At 42.1% G+C, this 19032-nt stretch overlaps 1 protein-coding gene across 1 annotated transcript in view; it reads left to right on the forward strand.

The window, feature by feature from the left end:
* PEAK1 (pseudopodium enriched atypical kinase 1) overlaps positions 1-19032 on the forward strand; it is a 245214-nt gene that overhangs the window by 216349 nt on the left and 9833 nt on the right. Inside the window, 1 exon segment of the mRNA XM_038581054.1 lies at positions 1590-2335. Coding sequence (XP_038436982.1) covers positions 1590-2335 — 746 coding nt within the window.

The raw sequence follows: 19032 nt of genomic DNA on the forward strand, positions 1-19032 counted from the left end.
TTCAGTTTGTTGGATTTTTTTTTTATTACCAATTCAATTTCATTACTTATAGTCGATCTGTTCAGATTTTCTGTTTCTTCCTGATTCAGTTTTGAAAGATTGTATGTTTCTAGGAATTTATTCATTTCTTCTAGTTGTTTAATTTGTTGGCATATAACTTTTTGTAGTATTCTCTTATATTCCTTTGTATTTCTATTGTGTCAGAGTTACTTCTCTCTTGTTTCTGCTTTTATTTGGGTTCTTTCTCTTTGTTTTTCTTAATGAGTCTGGCTGAGGGTTTATCAGTTTTGTTTATCTTTTGAAAGAACTATCTCTTGGTTTCACTGATTTTTTTTTTCTTTTTTACTTCTCTATGCCATTTATTTGTGCTCTTATCTTTATTATTTCTTTGCTTCTACTCATCTTGGCTTCTATTTGTTCTTCTTTTTTCTAGCTCCTTTAGATGTAAGGTTAGATTGTTTTATTTAAGCATTTTCTTGTTTCTTGAGGTAGGTCTGTATTGCTATACATTTCCCTCTTAGAACTGCTTTCGCTGCATCCCAAAGATTATGGGCTGTTGTGTTTTCATTTTCACACATCTGTATTTTATTATCTTCTAAGTGCAAGTGCTAGAAAGGAAGCAGAGATTATTGGATCTATAACTAGGGCTTGTAAGAAATGTTCAAAAGCAATATTGTTTGCATGTGATGTGATGAGCACTGGGCATTATGCTATATGTTGGCAAATTGAATATAAATCTAAAATTTTAAATTAAAAAAATAGTCTTAAAATTTCCCGCTTCGAACAGCTACATTACTTGACTAAAACAATGTTAAAACTAAAAAAAAAAATTTAGGTAGTATTGCTCAAATCACAGTTTATATATCATATCCCAAAAAATAAAACAATCATGTAAGAAGAGCTTGTGAAGGCTGTTTGGAACAGCAGTTGACTGCTCATGTATGTTGTTTCCCTTATCCCAATCACAAGAATTTATACATAAACCAGTTTAAGACCAGTGCTAGAAGCCATTTCTGTAGTGAAATAAAATAACATGGTTTATGAAATTATATTCATATGTGTTGGATTGAAAATGATGAGTGCTATATACAATACAGTGTAACTTTGGAACAAGATTAAAAGAACAGAATAGTATCTTCTGAGCATCAGGTCTAGTGGTCCCATTGCTACTTTCAGTTTTTGTTTTGTTTTGTTTTGTTTTGTTTTTTAATGCTTCCAAGTATTTTCCTTAATCTACACATGCTTTAATCTCTGCTGTGTCACAGTGAAATTATTTGAGTGTCTGTCACTCCTTCACATTCTAGTAAGTTAAATATGGTACTCTTGGGGGCAGGAGTGGAGAATCTCAGTTCTTTTTTTTTGAAAACAAAGCCCATTACCCTGTTCTCTGGCACAGAAATGCTGAGACATTGTTCATATTTTATTGCTCCCACCAAGTCTTTGGTTGCTTTTCTTCAACCATTTTGAATTAAGGCATTGACTTCATATATTCTTATGGCCACAGTATTTATTTCTCCTTAAGTTTCAATTATGTAACAAGAACAAAAACTTAACTATTATTTTTCTTTCTTTCTTTTAAAACAATACAGGGCAATCTAGAGCAGCCATGATACCACCCAAGCATCCACGGCAGCCTAAGGGAACTTTGGATGATGCCATTGTCTTTAATGGGAAAACAGACCAAGAAGCACCTAATGCGTCCCAACCTACGCCACCCCCACTGCCAAAGAAAATGATCATAAGAGCCAATACAGAACCAATCCCCAAAGACCTCCAAAAATCCATGGAAACGAGTCTTTGTGTAATGGCTAATCCCACCTATGATATCGACCCCAACTGGGATGCCAGTAGTGCTGGCTCTTCCATCAGTTATGAACTCAAAGGACTGGACATTGAGTCTTATGACTCCTTGGAAAGACCTCTACACAAGGAGAGACCTGTTCCCTCAGCAGCAAACAGTATCTCCAGCTTAACCACTCTCAGTATTAAGGATAGATTTTCCAACAGTATGGAGTCCCTGCCCAGCCGGCGTGGTCCCTCTTGCAGACAGGGCCGAGGCTTGCAGAAGCCACAGAGACAAGCACTTTATCGAGGACTTGAGAATCGGGAAGAAGTAATGGGTAAAATCCGAAGCCTTCATACAGATGCCTTGAAGAAACTGGCTATAAAATGTGAAGACCTCTTCATGGCTGGACAGAAAGACCAGCTCCGTTTTGGGGTGGACAGCTGGTCAGACTTCAGGCTAACCAGTGACAAGCCATGTTGTGAGGCAGGTGATGCAGTTTACTACACGGCTTCATATGCAAAAGATCCACTTAATAACTATGCAGTCAAGGTAAGAAAATATAAATCTGATTTTAATCTTATCCAACACACTGTTATTGGGATGGGTCTGTTCTTCTTTCCTCCACTCAGCAAAAAGTCATCGATCATCTACCTTACACCAAATATTATAGTAAGCTGTGATTGTTTGCAGAAGCTGTCTGTACAAATAGGTCTGTTATGTGTCTTTCACTCCATGTTTCTGTCTTTATTCTCTAACAAATAAGAGACCCTTGTCTGCCCCTACTCTAGAACTCTTCTGCTTCTTGGAGAAACATTTTTTTTAAGATTTTATTTATTTATTCATGAGAGACACACACAGAGAGAGAGGAAGAGACACAGGCAGAGGGAGCAGCAGGCTCCATGCAGGGAGCCTGACGTGGGACTCCATCCCTGGTCTCCAGGATCAAGCCCTGAGCCTACGGTGGTGCTAAACCGCTGAGCCAGCCGGGCTGCTCGGAGAAACATTTTTATAGAGGAAAATAACCAATGTTTGTTGATGTGCCAGGAACATTATTGGTGTTACATAATTTGATCTTTACATCAACTTTACGAGGTTAAGATCTTTTTATCCATTTGACAAATGAGGAAAATAAAGCTCAGACTGGTAAGCTGACTTGCTTAGGGCCACACGCCTAGCAATTCGTTGAACTGGGATTTAAACACAGATCTCTGATTCCATAGCCTACACTTTAACCATTATGTCACAGATTAATTTCTTAATTGTACATAACCCATTCCAGACAAACCACTACTTCAAGAAGGTTAAAATTCTTCACATCAAGAATTCTTGTCCAATTGCATTCACTGTAAATAGGCATCATCAGTGTAATAAATAAAGCATGGACTTTGTTACATTTCCATTTTCATTTATCTCAAGGTATCTTTTTAATTCTCTTGCTTTCTTCTTTGACCCATTGCTTGTTCAGTAGCGTAGCATGTTATTTAATCTCTACAAATTTATGAATTTCTCAGTTTTCCTTGTGTAATCAGTTTCTAATTTCATACCAGAAAAGATGCTTGATAAAATTTCAGTCCTCTTAAATTTATGAAGACTTGTTTTATGGCCTATCATATGATCTGTCTTGGAAAATGTTCCATGTATATACTTCGGAAGAATGCATATTCCTTTGCTTTTGAATGGAATGTTATGTATATATCTGTTAAGCCCATCTGGTCTACTGTGTCATTTAAGGCCGATGTTTCCTGGTTGATTTTTTGTCTGGATGATCAATCCATTGATGTAAGTCTCTTACTATTATTGTTTTGCTGTCAATTTCTTCGTATAGGTCTGTTAGTATCTTTTTTATATATTTAGGTCCTCCCATGTTGGGTGCATAAATATTAACAAATGTTATAGCCTCTTGTTGGGTTGATCCTTTTATCATTATGTAACCCCCTTCTTTGTCTCTTATTACAGTCTTTGTTTTAAAGTCTATTTTGTCTGATATAAGTATAGCTACTCTAGCTTTGTTTTGGTTTTCATTTGCATGGAATATCTTTTTTCATCCCTTCACTTTTAGTCTATGTGTCCATACATCTAAAGTGAATCTCTTTCAAATAGCATGTAGATGGGTCTTGGTTTCTTATCCATTCAGTGATGTGTATCTTTGGATTAGAAAATTTATCCATTTACATTTGAAGTAATTATTGATAGCTGCGTACTTACTGCCAATTTTGTAATTCTTTGGGGCTTTTTTATAGGTCATCCCTCTTCCTTTGTGGTTTCTTTAGTGGTATGCTTATATTCCTTTATCTTTTGTGTTTTTGCTTTATGGTTACCGTGAGCTTACATATAGCAAGTTATATCTATAAAAGTCTATTTTAAGTTGGTTACAATTTAAGTTTCATTCCATTGTAAAGCTCAAAATCATTGCTCTCCCTCAACACATTCTTTGGTTTCTTTTTCAAAAATTTTGTTTTTGATGTCACAATTTACATCTTTTTATTTTGTATATCCATCCCTTAACTGATTGTTGTAATCATAGTTATTTTTACTAGTTTTGTCTTTCAGTCTTTATACTAGCTCTTATAAGTGATTGATCCACTAACTTTACTGTATGTTGACCTTTTTAGTGAGATTTATTCTTTAATATGTATTCTTGTTACTAATTAGTGCATTTTCTTTTCAGGTTAAAGAAGTTCCTTTGACATTTCTTGTAAGGCCAATTTAGTAGTGGTGAACTTGTTTAGCTTTTGCTTGTCTGAAAAAAAACTTTCCCCTTCACTTCTGAATAACTTTATAATTATAAAGAGTTCAAAGTAATGGTCATAAAGATATTCACTGAACTGGGGAGAAAAATGGGTGAACACAGAGAGAACTTCAACAAAGCGATGGAAAATATAAGAAAGTACTACACAGAAGCTACAGAGCTGAGTACAATAACTGAATTGAAAACTACATCAGAGGGGTTCTGGGTCACCTGGCTGGCTCAGTTAGCTAAGTGTCTGACTTTGGCTCAGATCATGATCTCAGAGTCCTGAGATCAGGCCCCATGTTGGGGTCTCTCCTTGGTGGGGAGTCTGCTTGTCCCTCTCTCCCTCTTTCTAAATAAATAAAATCTTAAAAAACAAACAAAAACAAATGAAAAACAGGGATGTTTGGGTAGCTCAGTGGTTGAGCATCTGCCTTCAGCTCAGGGCATGATCCCGGGATTGAGTCCCATGTCCGGCTCCTTGCAGGAGGCCTGCTTCTCCCTCTGCCTGTGTTTCTGCCTCTCTCTCTCTCTCTCTCTCTCTCTCTCTCTCTCTCTGTGTCTCATGAATAAATAAATAAAATTTAAAAAAAAAACAACAACAAATGAAAAATGCACCATAGGGGTTCAACAGCAGACTAGATGAAGTAAAAGAAAAGGTCAGTCAACTCAAAGATGAGGTAGTAGAATCACTGAATCAGGGCAGCAGAAACAAACAGAAGAAAAAAAAGTGAAGACAGCTTAAGGGATATACAACATCAAATGGACAGCATTTGTATCATGGGACTCCTAGAAAAAAAAAAGAGAGAGAGAGAGAGAGAAACGGATAGAAATCTTATCTGAAGAAATAATGGCTGAAAATCTCCCTAACCTGGGGAAATAAGCAGACATTCAGATCCAAGAAGCCCAGAGAGTTCCAAATAAGAGGAACTTAAAGTGATCCACACCAAGACACATTATAATTAAAATATCAAAAGTTAAAAACAAGGAGAAAATATTAAAAACTACAAGAGAAAAACAACTTGTTTTATACAGGGGAGCCCCCCCATAAGACTCTCAATAGATTTTTCAGCAGACACTTTGCAAGCTAGAGAGAGTGGCATTATATTACATATTACATATATTACATATAATATTGTATATTATATATTACACTTAGCTAACTGAGCCAGCCAGGTGACCCAGAACCCCTCTGGTGTATTTTTCAATTCAGTTATTGTACTCAGCTCTGTAGCTTCTGTGTAGTACTTTCTTATATTTTCCATCGCTTTGTTGAAGTTCTCTCTGTGTTCATTCATTTTTCTCCCCAGTTCAGTGAATATCTTTATGACCATTACTTTGAACTCTTTATCAGGTAAATTACTTATCTCTATTTCCTCAAGATTCTTTTTCTAGAGTTTTGTCCTTTCATTTGATACATATTCTTCCGTGTTTTTTTTTTTTTTTTCATTTAGCTTGAGTCTCTGTTTCCATACAGTACCTCTCTCAGCATTAAAAGGGTGATCTCATCTAGATGGACCTTGTCATTCCACCCTGCCCTAGCTTTTTTGTCATCTCTCAAACCTTTGTGCCTGTTCAAGCAGCCTATTATATTTTTAATAGCTCCCAGTAGTTGAGAATATGCCAAGACCTATCATTGTCCCAAAGGGGAGAATCTCAGCACCTAGATTCAGGCTGACTAGAAGCCAGACCCTCAGGCATCAGCTTTTAAAAATATGCAAATGTATACAGTCCTGTGGACTGCAAGCATAAGCAGATCTGGAGGTGCGCCCTGGAAAGCAGTTACAGACATCAGGGCTCACAACAGGGTATGTTGTGTGATACTGGTGAGCTGGAGCAAGGCAGAAAGCACCAAGATGGTGTCCATAACCTATGTTCCTTCAGAGAAGCTCTGTAGGCCACTAAATATGTGCCAGACCTGAATTCTGTCCCTCGGGCCAGTGTTCCAGGACAATCAAAGAAGCCTTTTTCACAGGAAAACTAGGGAATGTGCTACATCAGACTACTCTCTGTGCAGTGGTCTGAGTGTGGAAGCCTACCAAGAACTGTCTCTTTACCACAGTCGTATGGGACCCAGGAATGCAGGCTCTCCGGCCACCAGAGCCAGGTGATCATGGAGCATTTTCTGGGCAGTAGCCATATACACTGGGACTCCAGACAAAAACCAGAGCAGCAGTTATGAATGCAGCTCCCCTCCAGGAGGCACTGGCACTCTGGAGCATGGCAGAGGTTTCTAGAGAGGTTTATAGTCAGCCCATGATTAGTTAATAGGCCTCGTTCACAGAAAGACTGAGCTTTCCTGGATCTGTTACCTCTTGCTCATTTCTGGGGGTGATAACTCTTTCTCCATTGGTTGCAGTTTTGTGGGACCCATGAGCAGAAGTCCCCCTGGCTGCCAGAGCCAGATGATGTAGAGGTGTCCCCTGATAGTAGTCACAGAATTCAAGGTGCCAGATAGGGGTACAAGCTTTTTTCGGTGTGCTACCAATTATTACAGTCCTGTGGGACCTGGAAAACAAACTCCCAGCTTCCAGAGCCAGGCAGTCAAGAGGCATCCCCTCGACAACAGCCATAAAAATCAGGCCACCAAAAAAAATAAAAATAAAAATAAAAATAAAAATAAAAATAAAAAAAAATCAGGCCACCAGACACACGTAAACATTCCATTCTGTGGGAAACTGGTGCCCCGGAGCCCGGCAAAGGGAGAGCATGAAGGTGGTATCTGCCAGCCTTTGTCCCCGGAAGGTGTCCCCGCAGGCTCCTGGATGGAGGTGTTAAATTAGATGTCTGCCCCTCCTACCAGTGCTTTCCTCTCACACCAGTGCTCTAATATAGCAGGAAAGCCGCCTTCACTTCAGTCCAGGCACAACTGGCTGCCTCTTGGGTAAGTCCCAGTGGGTAGGTCCTTTGAGAGGGGTTTTCAGATCGCTATGGTCTTGTGGGTCTCAGGGCACAAAGCCCTGTTGGGTTTCAAAGTTAGTTGTTTCGGAGGCTTGTCTCTCAAGTGTATATATGTCCTAAAGGTTGGGGTATCTGTTGTAGGACTTAAACCCTTCATTCCTCAGGGAGAGGCTCCAGCTCTGGAGTTCCCTCCCTGTTACGGGATGCCACACCATGGGTGGGGTTTATGGCAAGATTGTGTCCCGTTCTCTCTTACTCACATCGATGTGGTTTTCTTCCTGTTTGCCCACGTGTAGTCCTCACTCAGCCAGCCTTTAGATTTTTTTAAGAGAAAATTGTTCCATGTGTGGCTGTACACTCAGTGTGTCCATGAGAGGAGGGGAGTTCAGATCTTCCTACCATCTTAAACTAGAACCCAGTAAAGAATGGATTTTGAAGTCCAAAAGATCTGGGTTCAAGTCCTGGCTCTGCTACTTAGTAGCTTTGTCTCAAGTTGCTACTCTGAGTCTCAATTTCCTTAGCTTTAAAAGAGGATAATTAATGTTGCTCATCTTTGGCTGTTTGGCTAAAAGAGAGTAAAACATCTGTGATAAGTGTTCCCTCCTTTTGCTCTCCCATACCGTCTTCCCTAGGTTACTTTCAGAGCCTCAACTTCCTCTTTCACATGTTTACAGTGATAATCTGCGGGATTGGGGCTAATGCACGTGAAACAGTTTTTTAAAACACAAAGTTCTAGATAAACAGGTAATGTTCTTCATTCCTAGTCCCTTTTTATTGATTCTGTTTCCTGGTTCAAAACCAATTAACATATCTAAATGACTTTTACATGTTAATTTGACTTAGAAAGACCAGATGGTGTCTTAGTAAATTAATGGATAAGGTAAACCATTGGCCTTACCTGTCTGTCAAGACAGAATAGATATTTGGACCAGACCGTCAGCTGTGGCTCTCTGCGCTGCAGCACCCATCCCACTCAGCTGTCTGGTGGCGCTGGCAGAGTGACCCTCCGCCCCAGCCCACACTTTTTAAATTAAACTGAGGGATAGACTGCAGAGAGGGGAGCTGGATTCTAGTGAATACATTACTGTGGAGTCTAAAAAAGGCATTTTGAGATTCTGTGTAGCACTCAAGAGCTGTTAAGTCAATTGGGGTTAGGGCGCCTCATCTATCTTGGGCCTTTATTGCTACAAGATTGCCAGTGCAGGATGAGTACCTATTTCGGAATGGGGCATTGAACTATCTGTTCTTTGAAAACAATTGAGGAGTAGGGCTTGACTAACTTTATGTCTTATTGCCGTGCAACCTTGTCTCTTTCCCAAATCAATGGTCTAGTATTGATTTCTTTGCTTGTAATGATGCAGAAGCAATCTCCAAAGAACAGGTGGCAAGTGGTTTTATACTGGGAGTTGTTGGCAGGTTTGGGAAAAGATGTTTTACACTAAATGGTGAATATAAATGTCTCCTTGAAGACCCTCTGGGTGTTTCTAGAAGCGCCCAATTGATTGTGCAACCTTAGAGGAATAAACTACCGGGACACTGTGAATCCCACTTTTGCAGACGTAAGCCAAAGAGAACAGCGGTTGGCTCACACAAACAAGTTTCTACCGTTTGTCTTCTTAAAATACCCCTTCCCATACTAACAGAATTTAGAGTAGGCTAACACGTGTGATTGTTGAAGAGACTAAAAGGTCTTTAAAATGGTGCAAAAGGAAATCAGCACTAGAATCTAGCAATTTGAAAGCCAAAGGATACCACTCCCTTAAATGCCAAGTCCACTGCAGTGATAGAGTGCCAAGATTGTTATTTTGGGCATTGTCTTAGTTTGCTCCGACTGTTACAACAAAATACCATAGACTGGGTGACTTCAACAATAGAAATTAATTTTGTCACAGTTCTGAAGGCTGGAAAGTCTGAGATGAAGCTTCTGGCTGATTTAGTTTCTAGTAAGAACTCTTTCTGGCTTGCAGATGGCTGCCCTCTCCCTGTGTCCCTAACATGGCCAAGGGGGATGGAGGCTCTCTGGGGTCTCTTCTTATAAGGATACTGATCCATATCGGGGCCTCTCCCTTACGACCATTTCACCTTAATTACCTCTTTATAGATCCTGTCTCCAAATATGGTCCAATTAAAGATTAAACTGTGTTCTGAGACTCAGTTTCCAGTGGAGGTGGGGACCACAATTGCCACACAACACCAAACAATTCTTTGACACCAAAAGGATGTCCTACTATTCACTTCAATTCAACTTCTCTACCTTGGGACAGCACTATATCTCACAGGTCTATCCCCTCCGCAAACATCAAACACAGTAACAAGCCCAGGTTGTTGGGACACCTGGGGGACTCAGAAGTTGGGCACCTGCCTTGGGCTCAGGTAGTGATCCAGGGATCCGGGATCAAGTCCTGCATTGGGCTCCCGGCGTGGAGCCTGCTTCTCCCTCTGCCTGTGTCTCTGCCTCTCTCTCTGTGTCTGTGTCTCTCATGAATAAATAAATAAAATCTTAATAAATAAATAAAAAGTATTTAAAAATATTAAAAAAAGAAAAGGATATAACTCAAAAACAGATAGAAGAGATGCAAAGAGCAAGGAGAAAGGGCACAAAGCTTCCAGGTGCACCACATCCCCCAAAATCTCCTTATGTTCACCAACCCAAAAGCTCTTCAAACTCTGTCCTTTAGGGAGTTTATGGAGGCTTCATTACGTAGGCGTGATTGATTAAATCATTGGTGGTTGCCTATTGATTCAACTTCCAGGCACTCTGCTTCTGCGGAGGAGGTTGAAGGTCCAGGGTGGGATTGCAAGTTCCAGCCCTTCAATCACGTGCATGGTTGGTTCCCCTGGCAAGCAGCTCCCATCCCTAAGTGGGGTCCAAAAGTTACCATATTAACATAATAAGAAACACCGTGGTCACTCTCAATACTTAGGAAATTCCAAGGGTTTACAACAAACCCTTGAGTCAGGAACTGGTGAACGAAGACCAAATATATTTGAGAAATATATATTTGACTTTTTTTTTTATAAATCACAGTATCTTAGGGGTTAGCACTTCAACATACAAATTTTGGGGACTCAGAATTCAGTCTGTAGCATTCGGCCCCTGACCCTCCCCACCCCCCAGTTCAGGTTCTTATCACATACAAAATATATTCAGTTCATCCCAATAGGCCCAAAGGTCTTAAATCATTCCAGCATTAACTCTAAAGTCTAAAGTCCAAAGTCTCATCTAAATATCATCTAAGTCAGATATGGGTGTAACTCAGGGGCTGATTCATCCTGAGGCCGATTTCCTCTCCAAGCTGTAAGCCTATGACACTGACAGGTTATGTGCTTCCAAAATACAATGGTGGCCAAAGAAAATGAAAACGCTAATTTGAGAAGATCTGTGCACCCCTATGTTTGTTGCGGCATTATTTACAGTAGCCCAGGTATGGAAACAGCCCAGGTGTCTATCAACAGATGAGTGATTAAAGAAGATGTAATATATACACAATGGAATATTACCCAGCCTAGAAAAGGATGAGATCTTGCCATTTGCAACAACATGGATGGATCTAGAGGGTAGAGTGCTAAGTGAAATAAGGTAGAGAGACAAATCCCATATGACTTCACTCATATGTGGAATTTAAAATCAAAACCAATGAAATGATAAAAGAGACCAAAAAACCCTCAAATACAGAGAATAAACTGGTAGTTTCTGGCTGGGGGGACGCTGGAAGGAGGGATGGATAAAATGGGTGAAGGGGATTGTAAAATATATTTAGAGTGATGAGCGCTGAGTAATACATAGAACTGTTGAGTCCTTGCACCTGAAACTACTATAGCACTATGTCAATTAACTTCAATTAAAAAAAAATACAGTGGTGGGTAGGCAGAGGGTAGATAGGCCCATTCTCAAAGGGAGAAATGGGAAGGCAAGAAGGGGTAACGGATCCCAAGCAAGGCCAAAGCCTAGCCAGGCAACTTCTGTTGGATGTGAAGGTTCACAGACGATGCTCGGGCTGAGCGGTGTAGCCGCCGGGCCTGGGACAGGGGTGCCGCCCCCCCGCCCCCCTCCCGGGCCCTCTGCAGGGCCTGCCGGGCGCCTCCCCGACGCCTCCTGCACGTGGCTCTCCGCTAGGGGAACCTGCCACTGCGGTGCTGGGCACGGCGGATCCTAGCTTTCCAGACTCGGAGGCAGCCCTACCCTGGAAACCCAGGAGGAGGCAGCCTCACCTCTTAGGTTTGTGACGGCAGCAGCGATAGCCCCGCAAGCCCAGGCAACCCCAGGCAAGCCCAGGCGCCTTCGGCTGCGGCCGCGGCCGCCCTTTGAGGAAGAGCAAGAGCGAGCGGCTCCCAGAGCTGAACAGCTCCGGCCTGGAGCATCCCTTCGGGCCTTCAGGCCCTCCTGCTTTCCCCATCCTTTCGTTCAAACTGGCAGTGTCCTTGCAGGGAAATCCTCTTTCTATTTCTGGCTTCTCCTGAGCCGACGGGTTAAGTCCGGCTCACCCCGACCTCTCTAGACTAATGGTGCTCGCCCACCTCTGCTGTTCTCCTGAGGGCTAGCTCTCCTCTTGCTGCAGCATGGATAGGCTGAGAATTTTCCAGAGCGTCAAGCCTTCGTTCCTTTTGCTTACCGATTCCTTCTTCAATTTCTCCCTTCTTCCCTTTGCATTTATAGGAAACAAGTTACTCCTTCACCATTTTGCTTAGAAATCTCTCAGCTCAATACACAGTTTCGTTGCTCACAAGTTCTGCCTTGCACGGGAACAGTTTAGCCAAGTTCTTTGTCATTTGTCTTTTATCATTTCTCCAGTTTCTAAGAACATGTTCCTCATCTCTGTCTGACTCCTCTCCTGGGTCACCCGTTGTAACGTCCATATTTCTAACCACAACCTGTTCCGGAAACTGTCACGGATCTCAAAACTCTTTCAGCTTCTACCCCATTCCAAAGCTGCTTCTGCATTTTTGGATACTTGTCACTGTAGGACTCCACGGCTCAGGACCAAAATCCCGTCTGCTCAGGCCGCCGTAGCAAACCAGCGGGACTGAGCACGTGGCTAGACGGCAGAAACGTATTTTCTCCCAAGTCTGGAGACTGGAGACACAGCTTCCCTCTCACTGGGTCTGATGTAGGGGGTGGGACGGGGGAAGAATATGGCACATCAGGGCTTAGAGCTTCAACATACAAATGTTGGGAGGACAGAGTTCAGTCTTTTTTTTTTTTAAGATTTTATTTATTTATTCATGAGAGACAGAGAGGGGAGGGAGAGAGAGAGAGAGAGAGAGAGAGAGAGAGAGGCAGAGACACAGGCAGAGGAGAAGCAGGCCCCATGCAGGGAGCCCGACGCGGGACTCGATCCCGGGTCTCCAGGGTCACTCCCTGAGCTGAAGGCAGGTGCCAAACCGCTGAGCCCCCCAGGGGATCCCCAATCCATAGCCTTCTCCTGGTTTTCATTCAGTGTGAATAGCTTTAGAAGTTGTATTGTCTTCTATTGAAAGACATCACAACACATAATAAACAAGAGTGGATTTGGAGTTAGCTGACATGGGTCCAGACTCTGAACAATCTCTGTGTTTCTCCAAGTAAGTCATGTAACATTTCTTGGCTTTTTTTTTTTTAAGATTTTATTTATTTATTCATGATAGACACACAGAGAGAGAGAGAGAGAGAGGCAGAGACACAGGCAGAAGGAGAAGCAGGCTCCATGCAGGGAGCCCGACGTGGGACTCGATCCCAGGACCTTGGGGTCACGCCCTGGGCTGAAGGCAGAGGCTCAACCACTGAGCCACCGGGGCTGCCCCCATGTCTTGGTTTTTACATGAAAGGATACCAACTGCTCTGCCTACCTCATAAGATTGGTCAACATTTTTTAGGTCACTCGTTCTTTAATATTAGGCACTAGTCTGAGCATATTTAGATAGGTTCGGCACTTACATGCTTTCCTTCTCATTACTTCAAAGAAGTAAACATTTTTCTTTAAAATTATGAGGGAAAACTACTAAATGCTAGCATCCTCCAGAATTTGAGTACTGCCAAAAATTGGTAACAAATTGAGTATCTGATATTAAGGAAACAATAAATTATGGTAATTCCCAATGGAATGTTTATGGCAACTAAATAGTAATTATGAAGACTATATAAAATCATGGAAAACATTTTTCATAAACTATCACATGAAAAGAGCAGAATACCAAATAGTATGACCATAACTTTTTAAAAATTCACCTACAAAATGGTAATATGCAATTAATTTCTATGTTAGAGTGGTGATAATTATAGGGGATTTTGACTTTTTTTTTAATGGTGTCATAATGTTTTTTCAATTTAAAGAAAAAGGATTGGAGATTTTAGATCATTTGACACTGAGCTTTTTGAGGGTAGGTATCCTTAGTTATTGATCCCTGTAGTTTCATCCTCTAGCTCATATTTCATACTACCCAACCTTGCGCACCCTGGTTCCTCTATCTGGACTGCGCTTCTGGGAAGATCGCGGCCAGGTACAGGAGACCTACTTCACTACCACCTGAGGGGGCTTTATAAAATACTAGAGATGTATTTTCCCCTGCTGCATCCCATACCAACAGAATCAGAATCTCTGGACGTGAGGCCTGGGAGACTGCATTGCTAGCAAGCTTCCTACACAAAATTTGAGAACTGTCGACATAGTGGTTAAAGATTTGGGCTTTTAGGTCGACAGACCTGGGTTTAAATTTGTGCTTTAGTGACTTATTGGCCATGTTAATTTGGTCCAGTTACTTGCCTTTCCTAAGCCCAGTATCTTTATATGTGAAATGGAGAAAACACATCATTCTTCTTAAAGCCATTGTGAACAATCACAGGAGTCAGTGTGTACATAGTGATGTATATAGTGCTCGGGGCATCATTTGGCACAAAGAAATTATTCAGTAAACGGTACCTATTTATTCCTCCACTCTCTTCTCATGTACCTAGAAAATTCGTATGTTTTCTTAAAGAATCCAGCTCTGTGAATTTTCTTCTCTGATGTTCTGAGAACATATTGACCGCTCCTCTCTGTGTACCCGCTCTATACTTGCTGGGTGTCTCTGTCACTGTACTATCATGCCATAGTTGTATGATTATACAGCGATACTGTTACACAATTAAAGTCACACGCCTCCCCTCCCCACTGTTACACTTGAGCTTCCCCATGGCAGGGACCATAGTTTATATTGAAAAATGTGGCTATGCAAAGATTTAGGACCACATTTAGAGCATTGAATGATGAGTCAAGAAGTTACACTTTATTTTGTGTTTTATGGGAAACCGCTAAGAATTTTTAAAGAGAGAGAAAACATGAGGTCAATGATTTTAGAAGAAAAGTATGATGGAAGAGTCCAAAAGGGAAGCCAGTCATGATGCTATTGGAGTAGTCCAGGTAAATAATAATGAGCCCCCGAACAGTGGGAAAGAAGGGGCAGGTGATAAAAGAGCTGAAGCAGTTGGTAGACCATGTCTGGTGAGAGGCTGGATATAGGATGAGAGACCAACCCAGGAGGATAGTCATGCCATTAACTAAAATATGAATCAGAAAAGCCAGAAAGATGAGCTTTTTGTGGAGCATGCCCAGAGGACAGCCAATTCTAGAGAAAACTATAGCCAGATAAAAATGTAGGCTTGGTACTCAAAACAGAGATCAGGACCAGAAATATGATTACCCAGTTTTCTCGTAGACTTGATTTAGTTCAAATTGTGGGAATGTATGCGATTATAGTAGTAGAGTCTACAACATCAGAAAAAGGCCTGCATGGCTAAGTGACCCAAAGCAGGAAAAGAAGTAGCAGAGGGCCAGGACCCATGGATCAGAGAATACAGGATTGCAGAAAGCTTGAGCAGAATAAGGAGAAGGCAGGATTCCAGTCTACAGTAAACCTCAAGAAAATGCAGTCTTGGTAAAGGGAGCAGATACCAGATGCAGTTAGAGAGCGTATAGAACCAGGGAGGTTGTAGAGGCAGCGAGCGCAGCCTATGTTTTTGAGTGTTTGGTGAAGGAAAAGCCAAATTGATGCCCAGACGAATATTTAACCTTCAACTTCTATTTCTGTCTCATTCATGTCTCCTTCTATCCCCTCATCACCATCTGGGGAGCCACTACCCGGCAGATTGGACCTGTCTCTATGGGCTGCATATTGGCTGGCCTCCAGCCCTCAACTTCCCTGCTCTCTAAATAAAACTTGACACAAATTTAAGCATGAACTTAAAACTTCCCTGTTCTAAATAAAATCTACCTTGCTTTTTCCCTCCTTTCAAAGAATCCGGGTAGCCACTGACCAAACACATAATCCCCAGATAGACTCAAGACACCCTTTGAAGGGCTAGCATTCATCATGCATCATCATACAGAGGAGGAAACTGAGGCCAGAGAAGAATAACTACTTTTCAGAGGGTCACCAGCTTCACGATGGGCTGCGTCCTGACTCCCACGTGGAACCTGTCCTATTACATCATACCTGAATAGTGGATTGGCCATGCCATGCCTCCTTATTGTCCCTGAATGGACAAATGACAGCATTTGCCTATAAGCCGAGTGGTCAGTTGGTCGAGTTATGGCTCAGCCCAAAAGGAACATTCTTTATCACTGCTTTTATAATAAATGCTGCTATGTGAGACCACCAAAGAAATTTGGATGAAATCACTTTGGGGAAGATGATTAAAAATCTCACATAAGAAAAAAGTATAAACTTCTGCCTTATTTTTCCAGGAGTTCCAAATTTGGGTGGTATATTTTGGGTAGTATATATCTTCTCTTTTTGAAGGAGTCCCCTAGGTCTTTGCTCTCAAGGAAAGAGCTCGCAGAGCTTGGTGGAGAGGCGCACTTTCCTGCTACAACAGAGGGCTGCTTTTGCTTCCTTTCTCCTACCTATGCTGAGAAGCTTGTTAAAAGCTTGTAATAAGTAGAGGTGAACTGTGGACACCAGCATCTTTTATTGCATTTGACTCCAGACTTGTGTTTTATGGGAACACAGAAGTTCAAAGTCTCCAGAGTCTTCGTTTATCTCATTTGGGTGGATGCTGAGAAAGCCAGACGCTAAATGAAAAAAGCATTAACAGGAATGACTGATTGGTAAGAGTTTACAACTAGTTCAGACTATAGACACAGGCAATTAATTACTGGCTTAGTAATAAGGAGAAAACTATAGAAGGGAAGCCACTTCCACTTTCATAATTCAGTACAAATATGTTCTACTTTGAAACTTCACAAAAAGCCGTCAATCAGCAGCCAACTATACATACTCATAGCCATCGTGGAGGTCAGAGTCCACTTCATTTCAGGGCTGAATGTGTACAGAAGTTCCTAAGAGTGTCAACTGGGAATTGGTTTAGGAAGGAAGGTTTTTGGGTACTCGTGTAAATCTGGAATCAAAATGAATAATGGGATAAGGAAGCCATGGCTTTCATGAATAAGGTGAGAAAAGATATTTGGGAATTCTAAATTGGGATTCAAATTAATTAAACTCCTAATCTGTGCCTGAGATGGTTATTAAACTGCTCTGTACCTCAGTTTCTCTAATATGAACATCCTAGGTGTCATTCTGTCCGCCTAAATTACTAGCTCAGAAACACAAGTGATTTTCTTTTGATCCCATGCTGAGTGGGAGCGTGAAAAGATTTAATTGGGTACAAGCTACAAATAAAATAGTAAGACCTTAACAGTTGCCTTCTTGAATTTCTCTCTAGACTCCAAAATGGGTTTCTTGGGCATGTGAACATTTTTGCAGCAATTCAAGCTATAAATTACCTGGCCTACCTGACAGAGCTCATAGCAGATTCCTATAGCATGGAGTTCTGAGTACCTGGGGCCCAGGTGGCATTTATATATTAAATACTTAATCCATTTCTCATATATTTGTAACAGCATTGAGTGTGCATGGGTCTTGGTTCTGTAGCAACAGGCAAAGCAATACTCCTTCTAGGTCAGTGAAGAACCCGAGGTTAGCGATTGATCGGCCTGTGTTGTTAGAGCAAGGTTTTTTTTGTTTGTTTTTTTGTTTTTTTTTTTATATATATATATTTAAGTTAGAGCAAGGTTGTATCCAATGCTGGATCTCTGTTTCACATTTGCAGGTTTTCATTCTAGGCTCTCTCTCATTTGCAGTTGTGCTTTTGTGTAATGTGACAAAACAGTGCAGGAGGCATGGTGTATGTGGTCATCAGGATTTCTCATTTTTGTCCCCCTACAATCCGTTCCCTACAATAGCCATCTCGCTGAAGGCTCACTGAGGCACTGTAAAATGTACAGTGTGAGGTGGAAATGAGATTTCCTGCTGATAAAGTCCAAGTAGGCTGAAGGCATACTAGGCCGACTGGCCCCATCCGTGGAGAAAGAAAAGCTGATATGGAGTATTTTTGAAGAGTCCTGTATTTTGTAATCATCATTTTCTTTGGGAAAAAGCAGAGGAAATTGAATGGAATGTTGAGGAACTTTGTCATTTTGTGCAGGTTTGTGCAGCACGAGACCACCAAGCCTCTGTGGCAGCCTGGACTCCGTGGACAGCGCTTGGTTCAGATCTTACTCATTTGCGTCGTCTGGTCATGAGTGTTCGTTAGTCAGATTAGTCTGCACTGGCCCCTCCCCATCACCTGCCAACCTCCATCCACTTCATAGAAGCTGTTCACACATCCTCGCTGCTCCGAGTCCATAACCCTGCGGCTACACCAGATCAGATGTGGCCCTCCTCAGTGTTTTGCACAGACATGCTGAGCTCGCACAGTGTGCCTTGCCCCGAGGTAGGCCCTGCGGGTGCATATATCTGTTCTTGGGACAGTGAAGTGTGCGGTCTGTAATGATAGAGACGTGTACAAGAAACACAGAGAGGAGGCTTAGGGTATCCAGTACTTCTCTCTTTGGCAGAACTGCCCCATGATAATGGCCTTAAAGAGCAAGTAGGAGTCCCTCAGGCAGGTGACGGGTGAAGAGAGGCCCCTATTGGAGAGAACACCGGGTGGGTGGGAGCGGGGGACGGGCTGGGGGGGGCTGGCTGGCTGCTGGTGGTTCAATGTGACGAAAGTGAAAGAGAGGCGAGAAGTAAGACAGCAAAGGGAGGCCGGGCCAGGCCTCTCTCCTGTGAAGATAGTGGGACGCCACTAGGAAGTTTAAGTAGGCAGGTGACTGCCTTCACCCAGGGTGTGATCCTGGGGTCCTGGGATCGAGTCCCACATCGGGCTCCCTGCACAGAGCCTGCTTCTCCCTCTGCCTGTGTCTCTGCCTCTCTCTCTGTGTCTCGAATGAATGAATGAATAAAAAGAAGAAAGAAAGAAAGAAAGAAAGAAAGAAAGAAAGAAAGAAAGAAAGAAAGAAAGAAAGAAAGAAAGAAAGAAAGAAAGAAAGAAGAAAGAAAGAAAGAAAGAAAGAAAGAAAGAAAGAAAGAAAGAAAGAAAGAAAGAAAAAGAAAAAGAAAAAGAAAAAGAAAGAAAGAAAAGCTGCTTTTGCTTGGATTTGGCACTGCCACCTTCCCAGAACCAGTGACTTGTCCAGAAAGAGGACCGGGGCACATGTCGGAGGCGCACCCCCCCCCCCCCCCCCCCCCCCCCGAGCAGCCTGGTTTTGCACGCGGCTGCAGCTTGTGGCCAGGAGTCCCGCACGCTGGGGCCGCGTCCCCCCAGTGCCGCTGCGGC

The sequence above is a fragment of the Canis lupus genome, chromosome 30 (assembly GCF_011100685.1).
Source record: "Canis lupus familiaris isolate Mischka breed German Shepherd chromosome 30, alternate assembly UU_Cfam_GSD_1.0, whole genome shotgun sequence".
NCBI lineage: Eukaryota > Metazoa > Chordata > Mammalia > Carnivora > Canidae > Canis > Canis lupus.